The 23,539-nt window shown below is 38.0% G+C and overlaps 1 protein-coding gene across 18 annotated transcripts in view; it reads right to left on the reverse strand.

Annotated features, from left to right (window-relative positions):
* NRG3 (neuregulin 3) overlaps positions 1-23,539 on the reverse strand; it is a 1,122,850-nt gene that overhangs the window by 11,071 nt on the left and 1,088,240 nt on the right. For all 18 annotated transcript variants that reach the window (XM_045361990.3, XM_045361994.3, XM_074001660.1 and 15 more), the window contains 2 exons: positions 18,747-18,873; positions 3,740-3,867 (listed from right to left, as the gene is read on the reverse strand). In XM_045361990.3, the coding sequence (XP_045217925.2) occupies positions 3,740-3,867; positions 18,747-18,873 (255 nt within the window). The remainder of the gene's footprint in view (positions 1-3,739; positions 3,868-18,746; positions 18,874-23,539) is intronic.

The raw sequence follows: 23,539 nt of genomic DNA on the forward strand, positions 1-23,539 counted from the left end.
CCCTTATTATACCTTTATTCTTTTTTTTTTTTTTTTTTGAAACAGAGTCACCCAGGCTGAAGTACAGTGGCACGAACTCGGCTCACTGCAACCTCCACCTCCTGGGTTCCCATGATTCTCCTGCCCCAGCCTCCCAAGTAGCTGGGACTACAGGTGCCCCCCACCATGGCAGGCTAATTTTTGTAATTTTAGTAGAGACGAGCTTTCACCATGTTGGCCAGGCTGGTCTCAAACTCCTGACCTCAGGTGATCCACCTCCTAGGCCTCCCAAAGTGCTGGGATTACAGGCGTGAGCCACTGTCCCTAGCCCCTATACCTTCATTCTTTATCATGATACTTCTGGTGTGGTGTGTCCCTAAATGCCTAACAGGGAATGTCTAGTTAGCTCACTAAGCCCACAAGTTGGAGAAGCTCTCTAGCAGCTAATTTGCTTCCTTGCCTTCCTACTTTCATCTACCATCCAATGGCAATGATGGGATCTGCAGGGCATGAAGGATGAGATGCTAGAGTTAATTAGCTGCAACTGAGTGTAAGTCTTGGGTCTGCAGGTAACTAGTTGCTGGAAGCATGATGCTGACAGAGGTACTTGTAGCAGTCAGAGTCCCGGAGAGACATAGATGGCAGTTTAACTTGGTTCATTGCTAGAGATTTTGCTATATACAAAAGTGTGATCAGTGTTTGAGGGGAAAAAAAGCAATAAAGGAGGCTGCCGTGCCTCAGGACTACTATGAGAAGCTATTATTATCCCTCTGACTTAAGGGACAAGGAGAGGGAGCAGTTCCCAGAATGGAGAGAGAAAGTGAGTTGTAAGGAGGGGGCCGCATTGCAGGCTCCATGGCCCAGAAAAGGGACATACTGAAGGCAACCAAGCAGGGAGGAAGGGTACACAAGGGCCATGACCTCACTCTCCTCCCTGCCGTCTATCTCATGCCTGTGCCTCACACTGAACCCACAGAAACCAGAGGACAAGGGAGCCTGCAGCCGTCTTGGTGTACAGGGCAAGGCAGAAAACAGAAAAGGTAGAAATTGTTGCCAGTGTGAAAAGGGAGTGGCAAAAGGAAGATATCAGCGTTCTACTTAAGAATTTTCCTAGGTTCGCTATGGGATGTGGAGGTTTAAAGAGAGGAAGTAGGCAAAGCATGGAGCATGGAGCCTGGCACACAGTAGGTGCTCCGCACGATGAGTTCCTCTAGCTCCCCTGCCGCACCTGGCAATTCAAAGGGTCTTCTCTGTCACTGAAAACCCTGGAATTACTTCAATGCAAAAAACCTACATATGTGGTTTTTATAAGTGACATGGCGAGGCACAGTGGCTCACACCTGTAATCCCAGCACTTCGGGAGGCTGAGGCTGGCGGATTACCTGAAGTCAGGACTTCAAGACCAGCCTGGCCAACATAGTGAAACCCCATCTCTACTAAAAATACAAAAATTAGCCAGGTGTGGTAGCACGCGCCTGTATTCCCAGCTACTTGGGAGGCTGAGGCAAGAGAATCCCTTGAACTCAGGAGCTGGAGGTTGCAGTGAGCCGAGATCACACCACTGCACTCCAGCCTGGGCGACAGAGCGAGATTCTATCTCCAAAAAAATAAAATAATAAAAAAAGATAAGTGACTTACATTGCCAAAATATACTGCAATAAATATGACATGCCGTAATAGATTTATTTTCTAAACAGATGGGATTTTTTTGAACTAAACATTAGAAATAATGGCTCTGAATTAATAGCTTTGTTTCGTACATGAGTTATCCAAATGAGTCATATTTGCAGTTCACAAAAGAAATTAATTATTCATAGCTCACTAAACTGTCACAACAACAAAGTCTATCAGTATGAACTAGTGACCTGTCTTAAAAAGAGTTTTATGCCTATTGATCAATCAGCTATTCAGGCCTTCTCACTCAGTGGCATTCAGAAAGTTACGGAGCAGTTTCCAGGATGTATAAATCAGTGCCTGGGTTATCAATCATGAAAACGTTTAAGTCTATTGCATGTTTTACAAAACAAAAGCTATGATATATTAAACTATAATTTACAAAGTTCTAAAAGCATTTTGTGAATCAACCCTTGCCCATCTATCAGGACACAATGTATGCTAACAGATACTGCAATGTCATTGATCCAAACAAAAAGGAAAGTCTCTTAAAGATGTCCTTATTTAATCTGTGAGTGACTTCTAGACACCATAGCAGAAGCCAAGTTTAGGAAGGAGCATAAAAAAAAGCACATGAGAACTGGGGATAGTAATATTGCAGCTCAAACATATTAAAAGCTGATCTTTTAAAACAAATATATCAATTTTAAAGCATTTATGACAGAATATAGTTAATATAATACTAGAATGATATTATACTGAATTACTTGACTAGGTGGAATACTACTTTAACATGTGTTATAATCAGGAGGAGAAAATACCATTTGGGGGAAAATATCGGTCTTCTGAAAGACTGGTAATATTGAACTTATTTCCCTAATTAAGACAACTTCCATTAGGTCCAGTGAAATGAAACGCTCTTTTCACAGGAAAATATTCTGTAAATGCAACATTGATATAAATCAAAACTTGCAGTAAGAATAGCTAAAGCAATTATCCAAGAGCCAAAGATATTTCAATCCTGAATTGAACATAGATTCATACCATATTTTTTAAAATGGCAAACTCTCAGTGTTTTAATCTCTACTCATGTAGAATGAGAATAAAAATTACCATCAAGTGCTGAGGATTAGTGTCAAGAGTGACTAAAAATCTCAAAGTAAATGTGGCCAGAAACAATAAAATCCATTTCATGTAACTCATTAAAAGGTGAAGAAGAAAGTAGTTTTCTTCTATCATGTATGTGTCCAGCTTGGTGTTGTGCAAACTATTGCCTAGTATGTGACAACAAAGGGGCAACAACATTCAACTTTCATTGCTGGGAACGACTGTTATTTACTTTTTCATTGTTAAAATGTTTAATTTTTCATAATTTTTTCAAATTGTAAAATAGTGTATATCTCACTAAGAAAAGGAAGCTTAAATCTTTGGACAACTTCCATAAAGACTGAGGATGTGTATCTGTCATTTGTCCTAAACTTCATCATTTGGTTTAGAACAAATACCTTTAATATTTGGAGTTTCAGAATCCTGATGTATAAAACAGAAAAGTGGAGACTAGAAGATGCTGAAGGACAAGGTTAGCTTTAGAATGCTATGAAATGTGTCAAATAACTACGTTTTTGGCTTTTTCTCCAAAGCAGCCAATTTCTGGGGAGCTTGTAAGAAACTGCCACCCCATTTATAACAGAAGATTTTATAGACCCAAGAAGAAGATTCACCAGGCTTCTTCCCCGTGGAAAATTTTATTTTGTAAGAACCGTGTTGGAAAACCTGAAGTCTGTCACATTAGGCTGCACAGGGAAGAATTACTCATTAACTGTGTCATCTAGAAAAGGCAGGCCAGGTAACGTATTTTTAAAAATAGTTTTTCAGAATGCAATTTATTTTTTTAACTGGTCTGTAGCTTTGATGGGTGTTATTTATAGTTCCAGCAAGTTTCTTACAGGGGTAATGCTGTCTGCTGTGGAAACCGGTATCTTTGGTTTACCTGATGGGAGGTGTTTGAGCATCTGCTCCACAGAGAACTACAGGAGAAGCAAGAACAGTTGTCTCTCCTAGGTCATGCTGCCAGTCCTTGGCATGTGCCACCCAGCATACACACAGTGTGAACGTGTCTACTCCCACCATGATGAGCTACTTGTACCTGTGGTGTTTGACAGACTGGCTTCCTCTGTCAGGAGAAGGGACTTCAGGGAATGACTGGGGGCCGACAAAACTTGACTCCATCATTTTCTCCAATGCAGTCACAGGATGCCTTTCCACCTTTGAATACTGTGGGAAATCACACGTACAGAGTTGAGATGAAGGATAAGTTACGGGAGGAGGGCCTAGAACACCAGAGCTAGGCATTGAGAAGTTACTGGAATGCCAATTCCTCCTGGTCACCTGATTAGAGGAGCAGGAGATGAGACATAATTTGTGTCCTATTTCCAACACATTGAGTATTCACCTCCCTTGCCCCAACCATCTCTGTGCCTAGAAAGGATCCATTGAAGAGGGTTCTTCATGTCAGAATCCCAAGCCTGCTCTCTCATTTTTATTAATGTACACCCATGGCACACTGTGATTGACAGCCAAAAGGCGCTTACACGTATGGTTTAGTTGATGTACATCTTACCAAAAAAATTGAATTAGTAGCTGGGTTACCACTAATAAGGATTCAATAAACACTTATTAAATTTCATAACATTCTGAGAGTGATGAAAGACATTGGTTCAGAACATCTGGCCGCCACGCTCCACTGTTTTTCTCTTTCAGCTTGTTACCAGGTAATTACCATGTTTAACAAGAGAAATTTTGAGCATTTCACTCCTTATAGTTCGGAACTCTTGGTTTCTCCTTTGGCTATAATAACTCGTAAGGTGTAGAAGCCTAAAGAAGGCTTATATAGATAACAACTTCAGAAAAAATTTACCCCAAAAGAAATATCACACGGCATCTCAAGAGTCAATAAGTTGTCAACTTTAATACTCCTTGCACACTGGGCGCTGGAAGAGGTAGCAAAGGGTAGAAGATTTCTCTTCTAGAAACTCCAGGTGAAGACTTTCTTTAGAAATAGAAGTTTAAGGATGCTCATCAAAATAAAAGAGAGTTTGGAGTCTGGATAGTCAGTACCCAACGTGTCAAATTAAAGATTCTAAGTGTTATCCTGAGTAACTATAAAACTCTAACTCAGTATACCTTTTTTTTTTTTCATTTCAAAAGTAAAGAAGCCACTATTAGAAGCATTGATGAAAAAAATCAAGTTAATCAACCTTTTTGAATCTCACATCTATATGGTGGGATAATAAAATGTCTCTTACAGGGTTGTTGAAAAAATTCACAAACAATACTTAATGCATTTGATCCAGGTAAAAAGAAGGTAGACACAATAATGAAGATGATACTCTAAGATGTTTTCTAGCCTTTTAGAAATATTATCTCTGAACTATAAGAAACTACAGATAAATTCCACCCTAAGTCCCATTTCTAATCAGTTGGTAGTGGCTGCTTGTAGTCTTACATTTACATATATTCTAAAGATGACTTATGAAGTAAGAAATGGAGAAAGAAAGAGTTCTAACCAGCAGAAAAGTGAATCCAGGAGGAAGGAGTGGGAGATATTTTATTGTAATTTCTTTCTTAAAATGTCGGCTTTAAAATTAACGCTTGAAAGTAAAGTCCAAAGACTTTCAACATGGCTGGAAGATATTGACAAGAAAAAGAATATAAAAAGACAGAAGAATGAACATTTGAAAAACAAAAAATCCAGGCTGGGATTGTAGAGAATAAAGACAATGTAACATATGCATGCTGATTAATTTTAGACACTGATGAACAAAACATATGTATTTAAGTATTAGAAATTAGACAGCACTAGAATATAAGAATTATATATAAGACATGAAAAAATTAAAATAATATTAATTCAGCAAAAATTAATAAGAGGGGGCTGTAACAAGAGAGCATGGTAAATCGGAAATAAACAGACAGGAATAAGTGTGAAACTATCAATGAGGATAAAAACTGTGGATGGTTAGATTTAACTATTAAAAGACAGATTCACGCACTGATTTTAAACATCTAGTCTTCTATGTTCTGAAATAACTAATTTAAAAACAACAGAGAAAAATCTCGACAGAATGGGTAGGGATATACTCTGCAAAGTATAGGGGGAAAAGTTTTTAACAGTAATAATTTCAAGTAAAACATAATTATGTATAAAATGCATTTTAAAAGGAACAAAGATGGATATTTCATATTAATAGAATGAGCAATCTAGCAAGTGATAAATATTCATAAATTTTTATCTACCTAACAACATAGCTTTAATATGAAAGGCTTTCTCAGGCCAGGCACGGTGGCTCATGCCTGTAATCCCAGCATTTTGGGAAGCTGAGGTGGGCAGATCACCTGAGGTCAGGAGTTTGAGACCAGCCTGGCCAACATGGTGAAACCCTGTTTCTACCAAAAATACAAAAATTAGCTGGGCATGGTGGCGTGCACCTGTAATCCCAGCTACTTAGGAGGCTGAGGCAGGAGAATAGCTTGAACCCGGGAGATGAAAGTTGCAGTGAGCTGAGATCGTGCCACTGTACTCAACTAGTCACAAAAATTATAAACCATTAACATTGTCATAACTTAATTACATACGAATTGTGGCAAGGAATGTAACTATGGATAACAGTAAAGTGTAATTTTAGTTTAATTTATATTTTTAGATTTTGATAAAGAGAAGTGATACAGTTTGGATATTTGTCCCCTTCGAATGTCATGTTGAAATTTGATCCCCAGTGTTGGAGATGAGGCCTGGCGGGAGGTGTTTGGGGTGTTTGGGGTGTTTGGGGTGTTTGGGTCATGGGGGTTGATTCCTCATGAATGGTTTGTGTCCTCCCTGTAGCAATGAGTGAGTTCTCATTCTATAAATTAATGGAAGAACTAGTTATTTAAAAGAGCATGGCACCCTTCCCCCTTTCTCTTTTTTTTCTCTCACCATGTGGCACCTGCTGCCCTTTCTCTTCCGTGATGAGCAAAAGCCTCCTGAAATTCTCACCAGAAGCAGATGCTGGCACCATGCTTCTTGTACAGCCTGCAGAACTGTGAGCCAAGTAAATCTCTTTATAAATTACCCAGCCTCCGGTATTGCTTTACAGCAGTGCAAACAGACTAACACAAGAAGATATGAATGAACTATTTGGTTAATGGAAATATATTAAAAACCTTTATAAAACTATATGGGAGATGTATTCATAACCTTATGGGAGAAAGACATTTGTTACCAGGACAAAACACCTAGAGACCATAAAGAAAAAAATATGTAAAATTTGACTTACTACTAATTTAAATATTTTAAGTAACAAAAGTGATTATTAGTAAATCAAAATATAAGTAAAAGCCTGGGGAAACATTGGCTATTCATACGTTAAAGATGATTCTTAAGATATAAAGACAGAAATCAACTGGAAAGAAATTAAAGGCAACAGATGAACAAGAATTTCACAGAAAAATGAAGACAGGCAACGTACATATGGCAAAGAGTGCAACTGCACTCATTATAAAGAGGTGGTAGTCAGAATAGAGAAAATTAAGCTAAGTGCAGTGGTGCACAGCTGTAGTCCCAGCTACTTGGGAAGTGGAGGTGGGAGGGTCATTTGAGCCCAGGAGTTAGAGACTCTAGTGTGCTATGTGATTAGCTATTGCACTCCAGGCTGGGCAACATAACAAAACTCTGCCTTTAAAATAAATAGAGAAATTTAAATTTCAAGAATATCTGATAAAGGAAAAGGCCCTGGAAAAGTAGCCATGGTGATAACTTGAAGAGCGAATTGACAATATGTTTCAAAATTTTAAATATACTTACTCTTTGATCCAAAATACTACTTTTAGAAATTCTATCATGCAAATTTCCACAATTGCAAAAGTTCAAAATAATAATTTCCTGGGTACATAAGCAGTACAATTTTCCATAACGAAATGGAAATAAACACAAGAGTAAAAAAAAATTAAAAACAGTAGAAATGTCCACAAATGAATACTACACAGCCATTGAAAAGAATAAAAGGAAGGTGCAAAAAAGTACGCATATAAATCCATTTGTGTACATAAGGAAAATGCAATTAATAGATATAAATAGATTGTATATATATTTATGATTATATATACAATTAGCCTGGTGTTTATATATATATACAGATTTTTTTATGTACATATACATATATTTTTCTGTGTGCATTTGCATGTGTGTTTCTCATGCAACTACTTAGGAGGCAGATTTTTAAAATTAAAATAAATTATTAATTGCCTAATTAGGTGTTGTGCTTGGTAAAAAGTATATCCATGAGTATAAGCTATGGAGACGAGGGAACACATCAAGGTTTTGCAGCTTTAAGTTCAAAAGCTCCAATTAGTTTTCTTTTCAATAACTTCCAAAATAAGCCACATAGTGGCAGTAATGACCATGTCTTGAACCAGAATCTGAATTTTTCACAGTGGACCTATAAAGCCCGGTCAGTCTTTTTTGCAAAATAGAGTAAAATGACAGAGAAAAGAGAAGATGCAGAGATAATTTGGAAAAGGTGATTGTTTTCAACAACCTTAAATAACAAAGATCCAATGCATAATGGAAATACCTCTATGTGTGCTTTATTATTGATTGTGTATTGCAAAGTATCCATGGAAAAAGTCAGATGAATAGACATGTTTACTAAAGTGCAATGATATCCTGAATATCTGTGTGACTTCTAAGCTCTATAAAAGACATATGAGCATTTGTTATCTTTTTTTATCTAATTAATTGGTTTACAAGAAAAACCTGGGTGCCTAGAAGGCCTAGCTACAAAAACAAGTGAGATGCTCTGGGCAAATCCATGACAAACTGAAGAAAGCAAGTATGTTCAGCAACTGCAGAGAGCTGTGATATGGTTTGGCTGCGTCCCCACCCAAATCGCATCTTGAATTGTAGCTCCCGTAACTCCCATGTGTTGTGGGAGGGACCTGGTGGGAGATAATTGAATCATAGGGGCAGCTTCCTCCATACTGTTCTCATGGTAGTGAATAAGTCTCATGAGATCTGATGGTTTTATAAGGGAAACCCATTTCACTTGGTTCTCTCTTCTCTCTTGTCTGCTGCAATGTAAGAGGTGCCTTTTGCCTTCCACCATGATTATGAGGCCTCCCCAGCCATATGAAACTGTGAGTCCATTAAACCTCTTTTTCTTCATAAATCACACAGTCTCGGTTATGTCTTTATCAACAGTGTGAAAACAGACTAATACAGGCTGCCAGGGGACAATATCAGCCAACTATTTCTGGAGCATGCAGACCTTCTAGAGAAACTGCCAAATCATTAAAAAATCAGTAATTCCCTCCCTCTCTCCCTCCCTCCCTCCCTTCTTCCCTTCCTCCCTTCCTTCCTTGTCAAAAAACCCAATTCATCTTTTGTACCATTAGTTCATAGTCTCTGCTTGGGATCTGAGAGATAGAGGGCCTTGTCCAAAATTCTGGATAACACTCATAAATAGAATCAACCTCTTAACCTGTTCTGTTTATTGATAGTGTTCATGACAGATATTTCCTAAATCTGTTATTTCAAATGTTTGACTTATTGTGATATTAAACAGTTGTTTTTATTTGTATTGTTTTGGTCCATTAATATAAATAGGTTTCCAAAATTTATTATTTTAGAACTTTTTATTTTTTTCTCTGACAGCATTTTGTTTTAGTGACTACATTGTACCTGAAATTCAAGTTTAAATTGCTGGTATTCCTATCCAGAGGTTGCTTGAAACTTGTGGAAGCATGATAAAAAGTCTAATATTTTGACCAACTTCCAAATGATATTTCATACATTTTGGCTGAAAATGAATTCAGGTAGCTTCTGGTTTCAGTTTTGACAAGCTAAGAGTTTGGAAGTCACTATTCCTATCCTAGCAATAGAAAAATAAATGAACAAACTGAAAATCTCTTCTTGCGTTCATTGGATAATTGAGGTTGCAGGGCACACTACCACCTTAAATCTGGAGAAACAGGTGAATACAGAGAATAATGGCTAAGATCAGCTTTTCTGCAACTGAGTCTGCTGGAACCATAAATTGTTAGGAAGGTTTAAGAAGTAATTTGGACAGGTGGCTGGAATTTGTATGGGCACTGGAACGAGAGTTGGGGTCTGTAGTCTTAGATAGAATGTCCATACTTCCATGAGTTTGGCCTCCAGGAACCACATCAGGTTCTCACAGGAAAGAACCCCAACAGCAACAAAAATCATCTAGTGTCTCTGCCAGTGGAAGGGGAAAAGTAACCATTTTGAAATGCACACAGGGCATTCTCAATAACAACTGCCTACTCTTGTAGTAAAAAGATTTTACCAGAGTCTTATCTCACTAGAAAGAAGGGCATTTCCCCAATTCCAGCTCTCTGTAACCTTTCCATCTCACATAAAAGAGGACAAAAAGTGAAGAAACACTTGTGAAGGTCACAAGTGTTTAGCAGACAAAGGCAAAAAAAGTACCGCCCAAGTGCACCGCCTAGCCGTTAAGGTTGAACAGTGCAAAGGTATGGTGTAACCATTGTGAGAATGCTGTATGTGTATTCTGTAACCGAAAAAATAAGTAAATGAATAATGGAGGGTGGGAAGGAGACTTTTTGCTGCTGGAGTGGAAATTTATAAATAAGCAAGGGGAGAAGCGTAGAATTATTGATGTAGTTATGGATTAGAGTTGGGGGTAGACATCAATGTAGACACATGTTCAGCAGAATATAGACACAGATGCTTACACAGAAAAATTTACAGATTATGTTAGTCTATATACAACCTTTAATATATAAATATATATATTTATATATAAGATGTATAATATATATTTTAATATATTATTTAATATAATTTAATATACATTAGTTAAATAATATAATTTAATATATATTATTTAAATAATATAATTTAATTATATAATTTATAATTAAATTATATAATATAATTTAATCATATAATTTATAATTAAATTATATAATATAATTTAATTATATTATTTAAATAAATCTTAAGTAGACATATTTAATATATTATTTAATATATACATTAGATATATCTCTTAGATATAATATATAATAAGATATATATAATAAGATTATATATATATAAAATCTTTGATCTGTCTGTTGAGAAGGTCAAGCAAAGACATACACACCTAGCTTCCAAATCCCGGTCTCCAGCAACATTCTGCAAAGAAAGAAACTAGCTATTTCCATGGAGAAATGGCTGATTCTAGAATTCAGGCAGAAAATGTACAATATAAGGAAGGAGTGTCTTGTAGTGCTCAACAACAACAACAAAAAACCTGAAAACCTACAGTGAATTGATGGATAATGTCAAAATGACATGAGCCAGCTGAAAGACCTATCAATGGCCAAAGCCAGCAAAAATGGATGACAATGTAACGTAGTATTTAACTACTTGGATTACAAATCAAACTATAAAATAGTATCCATGAGTTTATTTATACTGATTTAAATATGTGATGGAATAAATAAGTAAATGGGAGAGAATAGACAAACGCTTTGTGATAGAATCCCAAATAACTTATGTAGAAACTTGACCATACGGAAAGAAGACTGTAACTCCCCACTCCTTAAGTGTGGGCTATGCATAGTCACTTCCTTCCAAAGAGTATTCTATGGAAAAGCAGAGAGAAGAAAAGGGTAACCTTACAGTGGAGAAGCTTGGCTAATATTACCTCAGACAGATGATAAGGTAAACGTTAATAATAATAAATCATATTGTAGTGTGTATCCTTGATACGACATAATAAAAATGGCACTTTTAAAATTTCTACAGAAAACCAGTAACCCCCACATAATCATAAGAAAATAATCAAATTCCAATAGAGGGGCATCGTACAAAATTCTTTACCAGTACTAATCAAAACTGTCAAGGTCATCATAAAAAGAAAAAATCGACAAACCGTCACAGGTAAGGGGAACCTAAGGAGACATGGCCATTAGATGTAATGTGGTACCTGGGATTGGAACAGAGGGAGCAATCGGGTAAACACTCATAAAATCAAAATAAACTAGAGAAATTGTGAGACTGTTAACATATGGGATGTTACGGATAATAATGCATTCTTATTAGTTTATTAATTTCAAAATTGTGCCCTACTAATGTACAAGGTTAATAATAGGGACAACTGAATACAGAGTATAGAGACTTGCTGTGGTATCCGCTAAACTTTCCTGTAAATTGAAAGCTATCCTAAAATATCAGATCTACTTAAGAAAATAAAAAATAGAAAATAAGATAAATGATTTAAAAAGTACACATCAAAATAAACAAAAAGAATTTAGAGACTAAAGGCAGAATTCAGTCTGCCTTTAATTGCCTGAGTAGCTCAGCTGTAGGCCCTCAAGGTGCATACTCCACTCAGCAAAACAGTTCACCTATACCAACCCTCCTGGAAAGTTAACTTGACTGACCACAATCATAGCTTTTGGACATTTTATGCTCTGTGCTAATATATATATACACATGCACACACATACACACACATATATACATATATAATATATTATATGTCATATAGTTATATAATACACATTATATATAATAATATACATTATATATAATATATATTTTATGCTATATATAATGTATTATATGTAATATATATAATATCAACCTGATTGGTTCCATCCAAATGTATGCAGTTCTATCTCTGAGACAAGATAAGGTCTGGACAAATTTATTCTCAAGATTGTATCTTCAGTGAAATTTAAGTGCTCGGGTTAGTTGCCTGTCTGGACCTCCCTATTAGCATCCTCTACAATGTTACAAAGCATATATATGTGTGTGTATATATATGCTTTATATATATGTATACATATATACGTGTGTGTGTGTGTGTGTGTGTGTATGTATTTTGAGACAGAGTCTCACTGTGTTGTCCAGGCTGGAATGCAATGTCTTGATCTTGGCTCACTGCAACCTCAGTCTCCTGGGTTCAAGCAATTCTCATGTCTCAGCCTCCTGAATAGCTGGTATTACAGGCGCCCACAACCATGTCTGGCTAATTTTTGGATTTTTACTAGAGTCAAGGTTTCACCATATTGGGCAGGCGGGTCTGAAACTCTTGACCTCGAGTGATCCATCTGCCTTGGCCTTCCAAGGTGCTGGGATTATACGTGTGAGCCACAGTGCCCAGCCCAAAAATATTTACTTTGGTTCCATCCAAATGTACGCAGTTCTATCTCTGAGACAAGCTGAGGTATGGACAAATTTATTCTTAAGATTGTATCTTCAGTGAAATGTAAGTGCTCAGGTTAACTGCCTGTCTGGACCTCCCTATTAGCATCCTCTACAATGTTACAAAGATTGGCAGTTGATTCTATGTTATTTCCTTGACACAGATCCTGACTTTATTGTGTGCAGGTGGTTAAGAGCTCATTTGGTATAATATACAAAAGATCGTGTTAGCAGTGAATAAGGAGATGCCCCAGTTCATTCACTGGTGCTCTCAGCATGAGCCCAAGTGGTTTTTTTTTTTTTTTTTAAAAAAAAAAAAAAAAAAAAACTCCTTTATAGGCCCTGGTTAATATTGTTATTTCCTGGGGAAACATTCGTTCAACTGGCTCCCCTGAAAGTGCCGGCTAGTGCAAATGCTCCCAGGTGCTGAAGGCATCTCCTCTCGCCCGCCCACCTGCTTTGCTCCTAGCACATTGTAGGGGGTGCACCAAAATCAATAGGCCGGTCAAATGAAGCAGGCACATGTTGGCAGTAGAATAACAGCATTGTTTCCAGGTCTGCCACATGCACACAGCAGGAGTCAGAAGGTTAAATGAAAGTAGGGTCAGTTTTGGACAGCAATGTTGACAGAGCTGATAATCACTTGGTCTGGAATCCTGGGCAATAAAGGCAGGAGGAGGATATTTTTAGGCAGTTTTAAATGTCTTTCTCTCTGCATTGCTTGGCTTAAATATGTCTGTGACAGAATTTTCTTTAGTGTCACTCTGACTTATGAGCCGGAGTACAGGGAAATTGATAGTTACAATATGTTTTCGAGAGTTATTTCATTGGGATTTCTAATGCAGGTAATTAAAAACTACTTGACCGCTGTTGAGAATTTTTGCATGGACACCACAGCAGCAAGAACTTCAACAATCGCAATCTCCACACATTTCCTTTAAAGCAAAATAATATGACAAGGGACCCTCTCCAGACACTAGGCCCAGCACAATACCCCTTCCCACCTCCTCCCCAGCAAGTTACCACTTCACCAGGGGGATTCTTCCTGTGCTACTGCACCTTTTTAGAGAGCTCTGAGCTATTCTTGTTTTGATATTAATTCCCCAACCTGCCTACTATAAGCTCTGATAGCACCGTTGTCTATTTCCAGTAGGCCTTGGCATAGATGAGAGCCCACATTTGTGAGATTATTTGATTTATATCGATCACTTGCAGTAATCAGTAAACTTCTGGAAAGAAGTGGCTTTCTCATGTTTGGTCCTCATCACATGCCTGTTCCTTAATAGGTATTGTCTGGTACTTAGTAGGCTATGTAGTCTACATTTAAATAGACAAATGAATGCATGAATCTACATTCAATCAATAAGTTATAATTTGATATTTAAAACAAGAAATCAGAAGTAATTTTTAAAGTTATTTAAAATTAACTTTAATTAATGTTACAACAAAATTACCTCTTCTGACCTACTGCCTGCAAACAATTCCATGATTTTCAATTCACTCTCAAAACTCTAAGAAAAATAGCTCAGAGCAGTGTGAGCTATATGAGGTGTGCAAAATTTATCAGGCCCGGAGAGACAGAGTGTGGGATTACAGTCAGTCACTCCCACCAAACCCAGGGGTGATTGTTTACAGACATTTTGTTCCTAACTGCCTCATCACTTATTTCCATGTTTTTGGAATTTGTGATGAAAAGAACCATGGATAGCCAATGAATAGCTTATGCTATTTTAATGCAAATTCTTGATAAACAATTTGGGAACTGCGTCTTCATTTCCTATAAAAACCCACTTGTAACTGCTTCTGATGGGAGCATGTATTTAGGGCACCTTAAGTCTATGCTCTCAGGTTGCAGCCCTCAAAACTGGCCAAAATAAATGCTCTACTTACATTAAGTTTGCCTCAGTTTTTGTTTTCTTTGTTTGTTTTCCTTTAGGCCAACAACTCAATTCACATGTGACCTCTTCTAGGTAGATTTGAGATTCCTCTAGTCAAATTCAGAAGTCGTTTTCCATTATCTGATGGTACTTTGATTTAATATATCTATATAATAAAGATATTATATGCCTGCACATTTTTCTCTCCACTAACCTTTGAGCATCCTGAGGTGAGGAATCATTTCTGTTTGTGTTCAAAGCTATCCCTGCAGTACCCAACACAGAGAAGTGTGGGCTTTACCAGAGTTCAATAAACATTACTGGATAAATAAGGGCCTTTTCACCGATTTTTAAGGCTTTGTTAGACACTAAACTCTTTTTTTTTTTTGAGACTGTTAGGCACTAAACTCTTTTTTTTTTTTTTTTTTCTAGAGACTGAGTCTCACTCTTGTTACCCAGGCTGGAGTGCAGTGGCATGGTCTCGGCTCACTGCAACCTCTGCCTCCCGGGTTCAAGCAATTCTCCTGCCTCAACCTCCCGAGTAGCTGGAATTACAGGCACCCACCACCACGCCTGGCTAATTTTTGTATTTTTAATAGAGATGGGGTTTCACCATGTTGGCCAGGGTGGTCTTGAACTCCCGACCTCAGGGGGTGACAGGTTATTCAGGCATATTTCTTTGGCCTCCCAAAGTGCTGGGATTACAGTCATGAGTCACTGTGCCTGGCCTAGGCATTAAATTCTTATGATTCCTCTTTAGTATGCAAGTATTATCTTCCAGTTCTTTCTCATTTAATGTTACCTCCCCCATAAACCTATCTTTCTTAAAATGGTTACTGATTAAAAAAAAAAAAAAGGTGTGAAGGGTGTATAATTTTCTTCTTTCATTTTTCAGTTGTGAATGTTTTCTCTTGATTTCAAGAGAGAACAGATTTTCTCTTTTGATGACTTTATTTTCTGATTCCTAAACCAGGCTGAGAAGTTTCACTCCTTTGCCTTCAAGGTTCTAGAGGTTATAATTCTATCCTTAGCTCTTTCTTACTTGAGACACAGCAAAGAAGGTGAGTTCATCTTTACTCACAGATGCTTTATTTGCTTTTTAAAAAACTGGTAGGGACTAGATGCTTCTCAGGGAGGGTAATCTACTCCAGTTCTGCAGCGTCGGAGTCAAGTGTTTCCAGAGTATCGTGTTGCTTCACTTGACAAGGTGTTTTGCATCTTGTTAGATGACTATAAAGTGAAACCCATTTCCATGAATGTTTAATGAACTTAAGGGAATGCCAGAGCCAGACAATTCATTTGTTAAACACTGCAATTTGCAAAGAATTTCAAGTAGTTAACATGAGCTTCAAGATAAAACAAAGACAGATTTGTCTGATATGGTAAGCAAGTAGAAAATTTTCTCTTCTAAGGATGAAATATGCCTGAATAACCTGTCACCCCCTGTGTAATGGAAATAAACGCCTGCAGTGGGAAGCTTGGTGATGGAACTTGGTGTTCAGAATTTCCCAATGGTCCCATTTGAAACTTGAGCACGGACTGTGAACTTCGTTACCACTTTTGACATTTTGGGAAGGATAATCTTCTTGAGGGAGGTTATTGTGCATTGAAGGATGTTCATTAGCGCCAATGACCGCTACCCACTAGATGCCTGTAGCGTTCTTCTCCCAGCGTGTAATACACAGTGTTTTCAGACTTTGCCAAATGTCAAGGGATGGTGGGCAAATTGCCTTCTGTTGAGAACCACTGAGTTATAAGGATGTTGGTTTGTCTTTCAGTTACTTACTAGCTGTCTGACAGACATAACTTTCTCAAGCTCCAAACCTCATTTCTATTTTCTGCACATTTGTGGGTATACATTAGTTGTTGTTAGGACTAAATGAGACAATGCATTTATATTAATTTGTTTCTTTAACAAAAACTGATAGGGATTTTTATGGGTGTTGTGTTGAATTTAAACCACATTGGGTTATATAATCATTTAACAATATTATTTTTTCCAATCCATCATTATGGGTTGTATCTCTATTTATATATGTTTTTAATCATTTTGATCAAAGTTTGTAGATTTCAAGGTACAAACTTCTCACCTTTTTACGTTTATACCTAAGCATTTCTTACTTTAAGTTCTCTAGCAAATGGAAGTGTTTTCTTAATTTTCTTTTAAAATTGTTTATTGTTAATGTATGGAAATTCAACTAATTTTTGGTGCTGATATTGTATTCTGCAAATCCACTAAATGTGTTTATTAATTCCAGCAGTATTTTGGTTGACTCTTTGGATTTTCTACACAGAAGATCATGTCATCTACAAACAAATATAATTTCACTTCTTTATTTCTCAAAAAAAAAAAAAAAAAAAAAAAGGCCGGGCGCAGTGGCTCACACCTGTAATCCCAGCACTTTGGGAGGCCGAGGCGGGTGGATCACAAGGTCAGGAGATCGAGACCATCCTGGCTAACTCGGTGAAACCCCGTCTCTACTAAAAATACAAAAAAAAATTAGCCAGGCATGGTGGCGGGCGTCTGTAGGCTCAGCTACTCGGGAGGCTGAGGCAGGAGAATGGCACAAATCCGGGAGGCGGAGCTTGCAGTGAGCCGAGATCGCGCCACTGCACTCCAGCCTGGGCGACAGAGAGAGACTCCGTCTCAAAAAAGAAAAAAAAAATGCCCAGCCACTTCTGTACAAATTGAAGTTCAGTTCAACTATTCCACTATTCCACTAATATAGTGCTGATTAGAATCTATCCTCATCACTTTACCTAGTGTCTGGCTTTGTTTATCTTTGACATAACCAGTTGCTAAGGAATGAAACCCTCCATCACTGTGGTTGTTTTACAGTGGTGGGATTATATCCATTAGAAATCAATAGTAAAACCATTCGCTGTGTTTCTGAAGTGAACAATTCCTGCACATTGCCATGAATAAAAGTTTAACAAAACTTGGCTGGGAAGAGATTCTGATTTATGAATTCCATGTTAAACCATTTGAGTACATCTGCTATGGATATCATAACAGTGACTTTTTGGGTAATGATTTCTTAGAATCACCAGTGATGTATAAATTTTCAGTGATTTAAGCATTTGGAGGGGTGTGAATGTGTCCTGGATGATTGCCTATTATACTCAAATGCTAGGTTTATGCAGTGGCCTTTGTTCTTTTGTTTTATGCCTCAGATTCTGAAAGTGCAATGCTGTGTGGGGTCAAAGAATTGCTACCCTAAGAAGAATATATCTCTATGTATTACACAGTATTCTCTTGTCTTTAATTTAGTGTTTCGCAATATAGCTCAGTAATGATTAAAACTGCCTTACAAAAAGTGTAAGAGGCAAAGAGTTTGCATTTAACTTCAAGTTCTGGTATCTCTGTAAGGCCTGGAATTAGAAGGATTGATTCTGAAACTCTACTTCTCATCTTTGATTCTTCTCACACCCTTAACTCAGAGTTCTCTGAACATAACATGCATTTTTGGGATTCTATGGCTTTATTCTTCCTGTATGTTCTGGTGTCTAGCTCTTAGCCCTTTGACTCTCTATAAAACTTTTCACGTCCTTCCAAACCAAGTCCGAGCCTGACTCTGTTGTGAGGCAGCCCCTAAGTCTACCCCCATCCACCTCCCACTGGCTTCCTCTTGTCCAACCTCTGCTGCAACAACAACTATCTCAGAACTCACTTCTGCTGATTCTGGGGTTTTCTGTGTTTCTTCCTACACAGAACTTCCCTTATGGCAAGGGACATTGTATCCTTGGTGTCACATCTTCTGGCACAAACTAAGGATTCGACAAGTGTTCACGGGACAAACAACTGAAGCTCTTATTTTTACCAGAGATTAGTTTATATTACAGATTGTAATCAAGAGCTGAAATTTAACTTGTCTTTTATCTGATGCATACATACATGCATGTGTGCATACCTCCCAGCCCAGAATTGTAAGACGATTTAAGCGAAACCCTATAAAGCTCTGAAAAATATATACAAATCTGATCCCAGATTCCCAACATCTCTGGACTGGAAGCACTGAGGTAGGCTGCAGGAGGAGGTGTGTAGACATGTCACTTACATTTTGTAGCTGGACATGGCTCTTCACCAAGTTCTCTGACTTTGCCATTGTGCTGGATGCTTTGAGACTGTAGCTTTTACCATTTTGTGGCACTTTCAGCTGCTCTTGGATTTGTTTAGCTTGTTTCCTGCGGGCATAAATAAACATGTGTACAAATATTTGCATGAATTTATTCAACTCCTACTTTCAGGGCTTCATTCACTCCCAATGTCTATATTTGTTATTTGCTAAAGTTAAATAAACTCAGCTAACAAAGAGAACCCTTCTCTCATTTCCAACCCCACCAAGAAATGCTTCCAGTTTAGCGATAGCCTGATATCATCCATATTCTCTAGGAATTCACATTCAGTGGCACCCCAAAAGCAGACAAACATTTAGTGCATTGCCCTGGCCCTCACAGATGCAAGGAGTCTCTAACCCTGAGTTTTAGCTGCAAAGAACTGGACATACTATGGGAAAGTGACTAGAGGAAAACAATTAAGACTTGGGCTTAACAGGTACATATGACGTATTTGTAGAGTTACATTTAGATTTGTACAATTCAAATATGTTTAACTTAATTGCACGACTTGACTATATACTATAATGTGTATATTTTTCTTTCTTTTACAATTTAGAAATAGCTCATTTATTGTTACCAAGAGCCCAAATATTAAAAATAGTTAACTCTTAAAGAGCTAGTAGTTATACAGTAATGTGTCACACATGGTTTTAAGTGCTTTACATGTATCATTTCACATATTTTTCATGATAATTCTATGGGATGAGGCCATAATGCCATACTCATTCAGTAGATGAGAACTGAAGCACAGAGAAGTTAAGCCATTTGTTTGAAGTCACATAGTCAGTGAGTGGCAGAGATTGGATCTCAGTTCAGCCAACCTGCCTGCATAGTTTACACTCTTCAACAACCACTCAGAACTGCCAAGACATGTGTTCATGGTCCCACTATTTCTGAGTGAAATGGCTGAAACTGCTCGAGGGTTCTCGACTTCAAGTAAAGTGCTCCTGTGCGCACATGTGGAATGACTGTTGTCTGGGTCACTCAGTGCCTATACCAGAAGGATGGGACAAACCACTGCCTTAGCAGCAGTTCTGTCCCAGAAGCTTCACAGAAATCATCTATCAGCATAGACTTGGTACCCATTAAACACACCACACACACACACACACACACACACACACACACACACGTGTACCTCTTTGCAGTGTTGACCTAAAAAACAAACATGGAGACTCTGTAAAAGAAAACATTTATGTGGAAATAAGTGTTGCAATGGGAATACACACGATATAGGAAACTAGCTTTTATTACTAGGAAGACAGGAAACATGAGGTACACAAGTGATTTGAGATAATTATCTCTGGCTACAAGGATCAATAGAAAGGATGGTGCCAGTCCAAGGGTGGACAGGCAGTTGCTGGGCAGATGTCCTTGCAGAAGTATTTTCATGTGTGTCTAAGGCTGCAAATGCCTTCATGCAAAGCTGTGGTTTTTGCAGAGTCTTTTGTGATAGTTCTTGTAATCAGGCATTTGCCCATTGGACCGCTCCCTTCATGGCCTTCTCCGGCTCTATTTTTCAGGGTTATTAACACAAATGACTCCATTTTGATTCTGACAACTTTCCCAATAGAATCATGCCGTTGAATTCTGCCTGTCCTCCAAGGTCTCTGACAAAGATACAGCCATCAGTGGAGTATATGGCCAGTCTTGGCAATGAACTTCTCCAGTCAGGTAGCACACTATACAGCATGGTTTCTTGTATCATAGGGACTGGGATTTGAATCCCACTCTGCCACCCACTAGTTTTGCTACGCTAATAATTTCCTAAACTTGTTGAGCCTCCGTTTCGTCCTCTTTAAATTAAGTTCATAAAAGCTATCTTCCACGGACACTGTGGTGGCTGCATGTAGGGGCACAAACAAAGTGTTCATCTCTTTCCCAATAGCATCAAGCAAGCTCAGTCTTGTGGGCAGAAGCTGCAGAAGAATCAGAACACTGACCCAAAGATAAAAGATTACACTAGTTGTGTCTTCCCAAGCAATTCACCAGCACTTGCTACAAGCTTTGGAGGCTTTAAGCTTCATTACCCATTTTGAATTTATAATATCAATGTGATGTAGCTCTGTTTTTTAAGATATTTCTTTTTATCTTTCCAATTATTTGGGAGACTTTTATCTCTAGCACTCTTAGTTGCTTTAATCCTGTTGTAATAATCTATTTGCTTCCTAACAGCTAATCTATGGCTTATTGTTAAAAATAAATCTATCATATTGGCATTTTAAGGAGCATGTTACAGCCACAAGATTTTATCAGGGATTCATTCACAAACACAAAAAGGGGAAATCAGGAGGTTCTAGTTGGGTAAATCATCCTGAAAAAGTAAGAGTGCACATCGCAGAGCAAGGATTCCACTACTCTAATGGGATAAAATCAGAAACACTTAATGACTTTTTCAATAATCTAATTCAGAGCCCTGGAAGTATAAACTTGTAAAGGAATTTTCTTTATACAATATCCAACATCAGACTGCGTTTCCTAAATCCTTTTATAATTTGCCTACCTTTAGTCTTTTTTCACTCAAGTCCTGACTCAGTAATATTCCAAGATAAGTGGTCCTTCCATTCTGAGCCTGCCTCTGCCTATCTACCATCCCTCCTGTCTCACAAGCACATGCTTTTTTGCTCCTTCCTCCTTCCCCCAGCAAATGGGAACAGAGTAAACAATCAGCAGCTGATTGCAATACCATTAGCTCTCTCATGAGAGCCATTGCTCTGGGGAAGACAAGATGCATGCATTGTACACGGGAATACTACCAGCCCAAGAGTGTCAGTGTGGAAACTTTACAGTCCATTGAGTTTCAAGTTTCTTTGGTGCAATGCATTAAAAAGAAATAAGATGTAAGTTGCAGAATAGTAGACACCGTGAATCCATTGTTAGGCATTATTTGTCTTGTTGCAGATTGGGCTCCTGGGAAGGCAGACCCCGGGATAAAGACAGCATAGAGGACTTTTGTTAGGGAGAGCTCTGGGTATCAACACCTGTGGAAGCAAAGGGAAGAAATGGAAGCAGAATTGGGCTGGGAAGAAGTTGGAATGTGATGTAGTCTCAGAGAAAACCTCAGCAAACCCCACAGGGAGCTCTGAAGCTGGCATGGTCTTGCCCCTGAAATTGGGGAAAAGATCTAGGTCTTCAGAGCCTCATATTGATGCATCATTGGAGATAAACAATCCCAGAATGGAACATGAGATTGAAAAAGGTGACTCTTCATGGGTGTTTGCTGGCAAACCTGGGAACTAAATCCTCCATATCTGAAGAAGATCGTAGAACTGCATCAGAGTGTCTGCTGTTAAGAGGCTTTTCTTGGGATCTAAAATCTCTTATTTCAGGGGGTTGATGACCTATAGTCAGGGGCAGGTTGTAACCATGTCTACATTTTACTGATAACACCAATTTCTTCTTTATCCTCCTCTTTTTTCCTATTTGTGTTATTACCTCTCTCAGATTCTGCCTCCTGAAACATCTCCACTCCTATTTCATTGTAGTTTTAGGGTTGAATCATGTTTTGTATTTCCAAGCTCTACTAAGAACTCTAATACTCATCCCCATCATTCTTAACTATGTAAGTTGAAAGTAAAGAGAAAACCTTGAACAATTTATAGTCGTTACGTGAGCCACATTGGCCAGACCTGAAAGGCTCAATTAATAGTTCCATTAACTATGTATAGGAATATATGAGCTTATTGGGACTGAAGAGAATTTCTTTCACTGTTTTTTAGAGTTACTAGGGGTTCAGTTAACTCCATCAAAAAATCCTCTAAATTCAATATGTTTCTTATTTATTCCTCATCATGTCACCTACCTTCCATCTTTCCTCAGATATACAATTTGCTGTGATATTCCTTCTGATGAAGTCATGCCATGCCAAAGGTGACAAGGGAATGGAAAAAGAATCATAAATGAAACATCTAAGTGATTATCTGAAGTAGAAGATAAATGATCAAGAGAGCTTTGGGGTAAGTCTCAACTCCCTCTGGGCAGAAACTGTACATCCCAGTATATCAAATGGAGGTTCAGGTGAATTTATTTGAATATCAACGATAGAGAGGCCTTAGAATCCTGGAAGACTTGGGGCTTCTAAGCTAAAGTAAAAAAAGTATATACATATAAACTACTTTCCTTTATAAGTTAAAGTAAGGGAAGGTCAAGGTAGAATCTGGATATTCTGTTCTCCCCAAGGTTTTGGGAAAGGAATTAGAAATCCACGAATTCACACACACACACACACACACACACACTTGTGCCAGGGTTTTATGAAAATTGATATTGCTTTTAGCAATATAAATTAGGTGCTTGGTAAGGTTGTGGCATTTCTCTCAAGCAAAGAAAATTAAAGGGAGACCAAGCCTGAAAATGGTACTAGAAGAAGAAATGCACCCTAGGTCTCTAATGAAGAACATATAGCTCATCCAATTCCAGCTGGAAAATACTTCCATTTATATCACTTTATTATTTTTACCTTTAGTTATTAATTGATTCATTTTTTAAATAAAACTGTGTCCCAGGCTGGTAGACAGAAAGACAACAATGCCCCACTTGGTTCTCCAGCTTCGGTGCAGTCCTCTGAGCCTACCCTAATGAATCTGATGTTGAACACTGTTTTCATTAAACACTTTGACCCCTCACTGAGCCCCAGGAGGAGATGTTGATCTCCAAGCCCACTTGCAGCCCAGAGTGAGACACTGACAGCCCCAAAGATGGAAGTCCCCTGGTAATCCAGCTGTTTGCTCTC

This window comes from Macaca fascicularis, chromosome 9 (genome assembly GCF_037993035.2).
Source record: "Macaca fascicularis isolate 582-1 chromosome 9, T2T-MFA8v1.1".
NCBI lineage: Eukaryota > Metazoa > Chordata > Mammalia > Primates > Cercopithecidae > Macaca > Macaca fascicularis.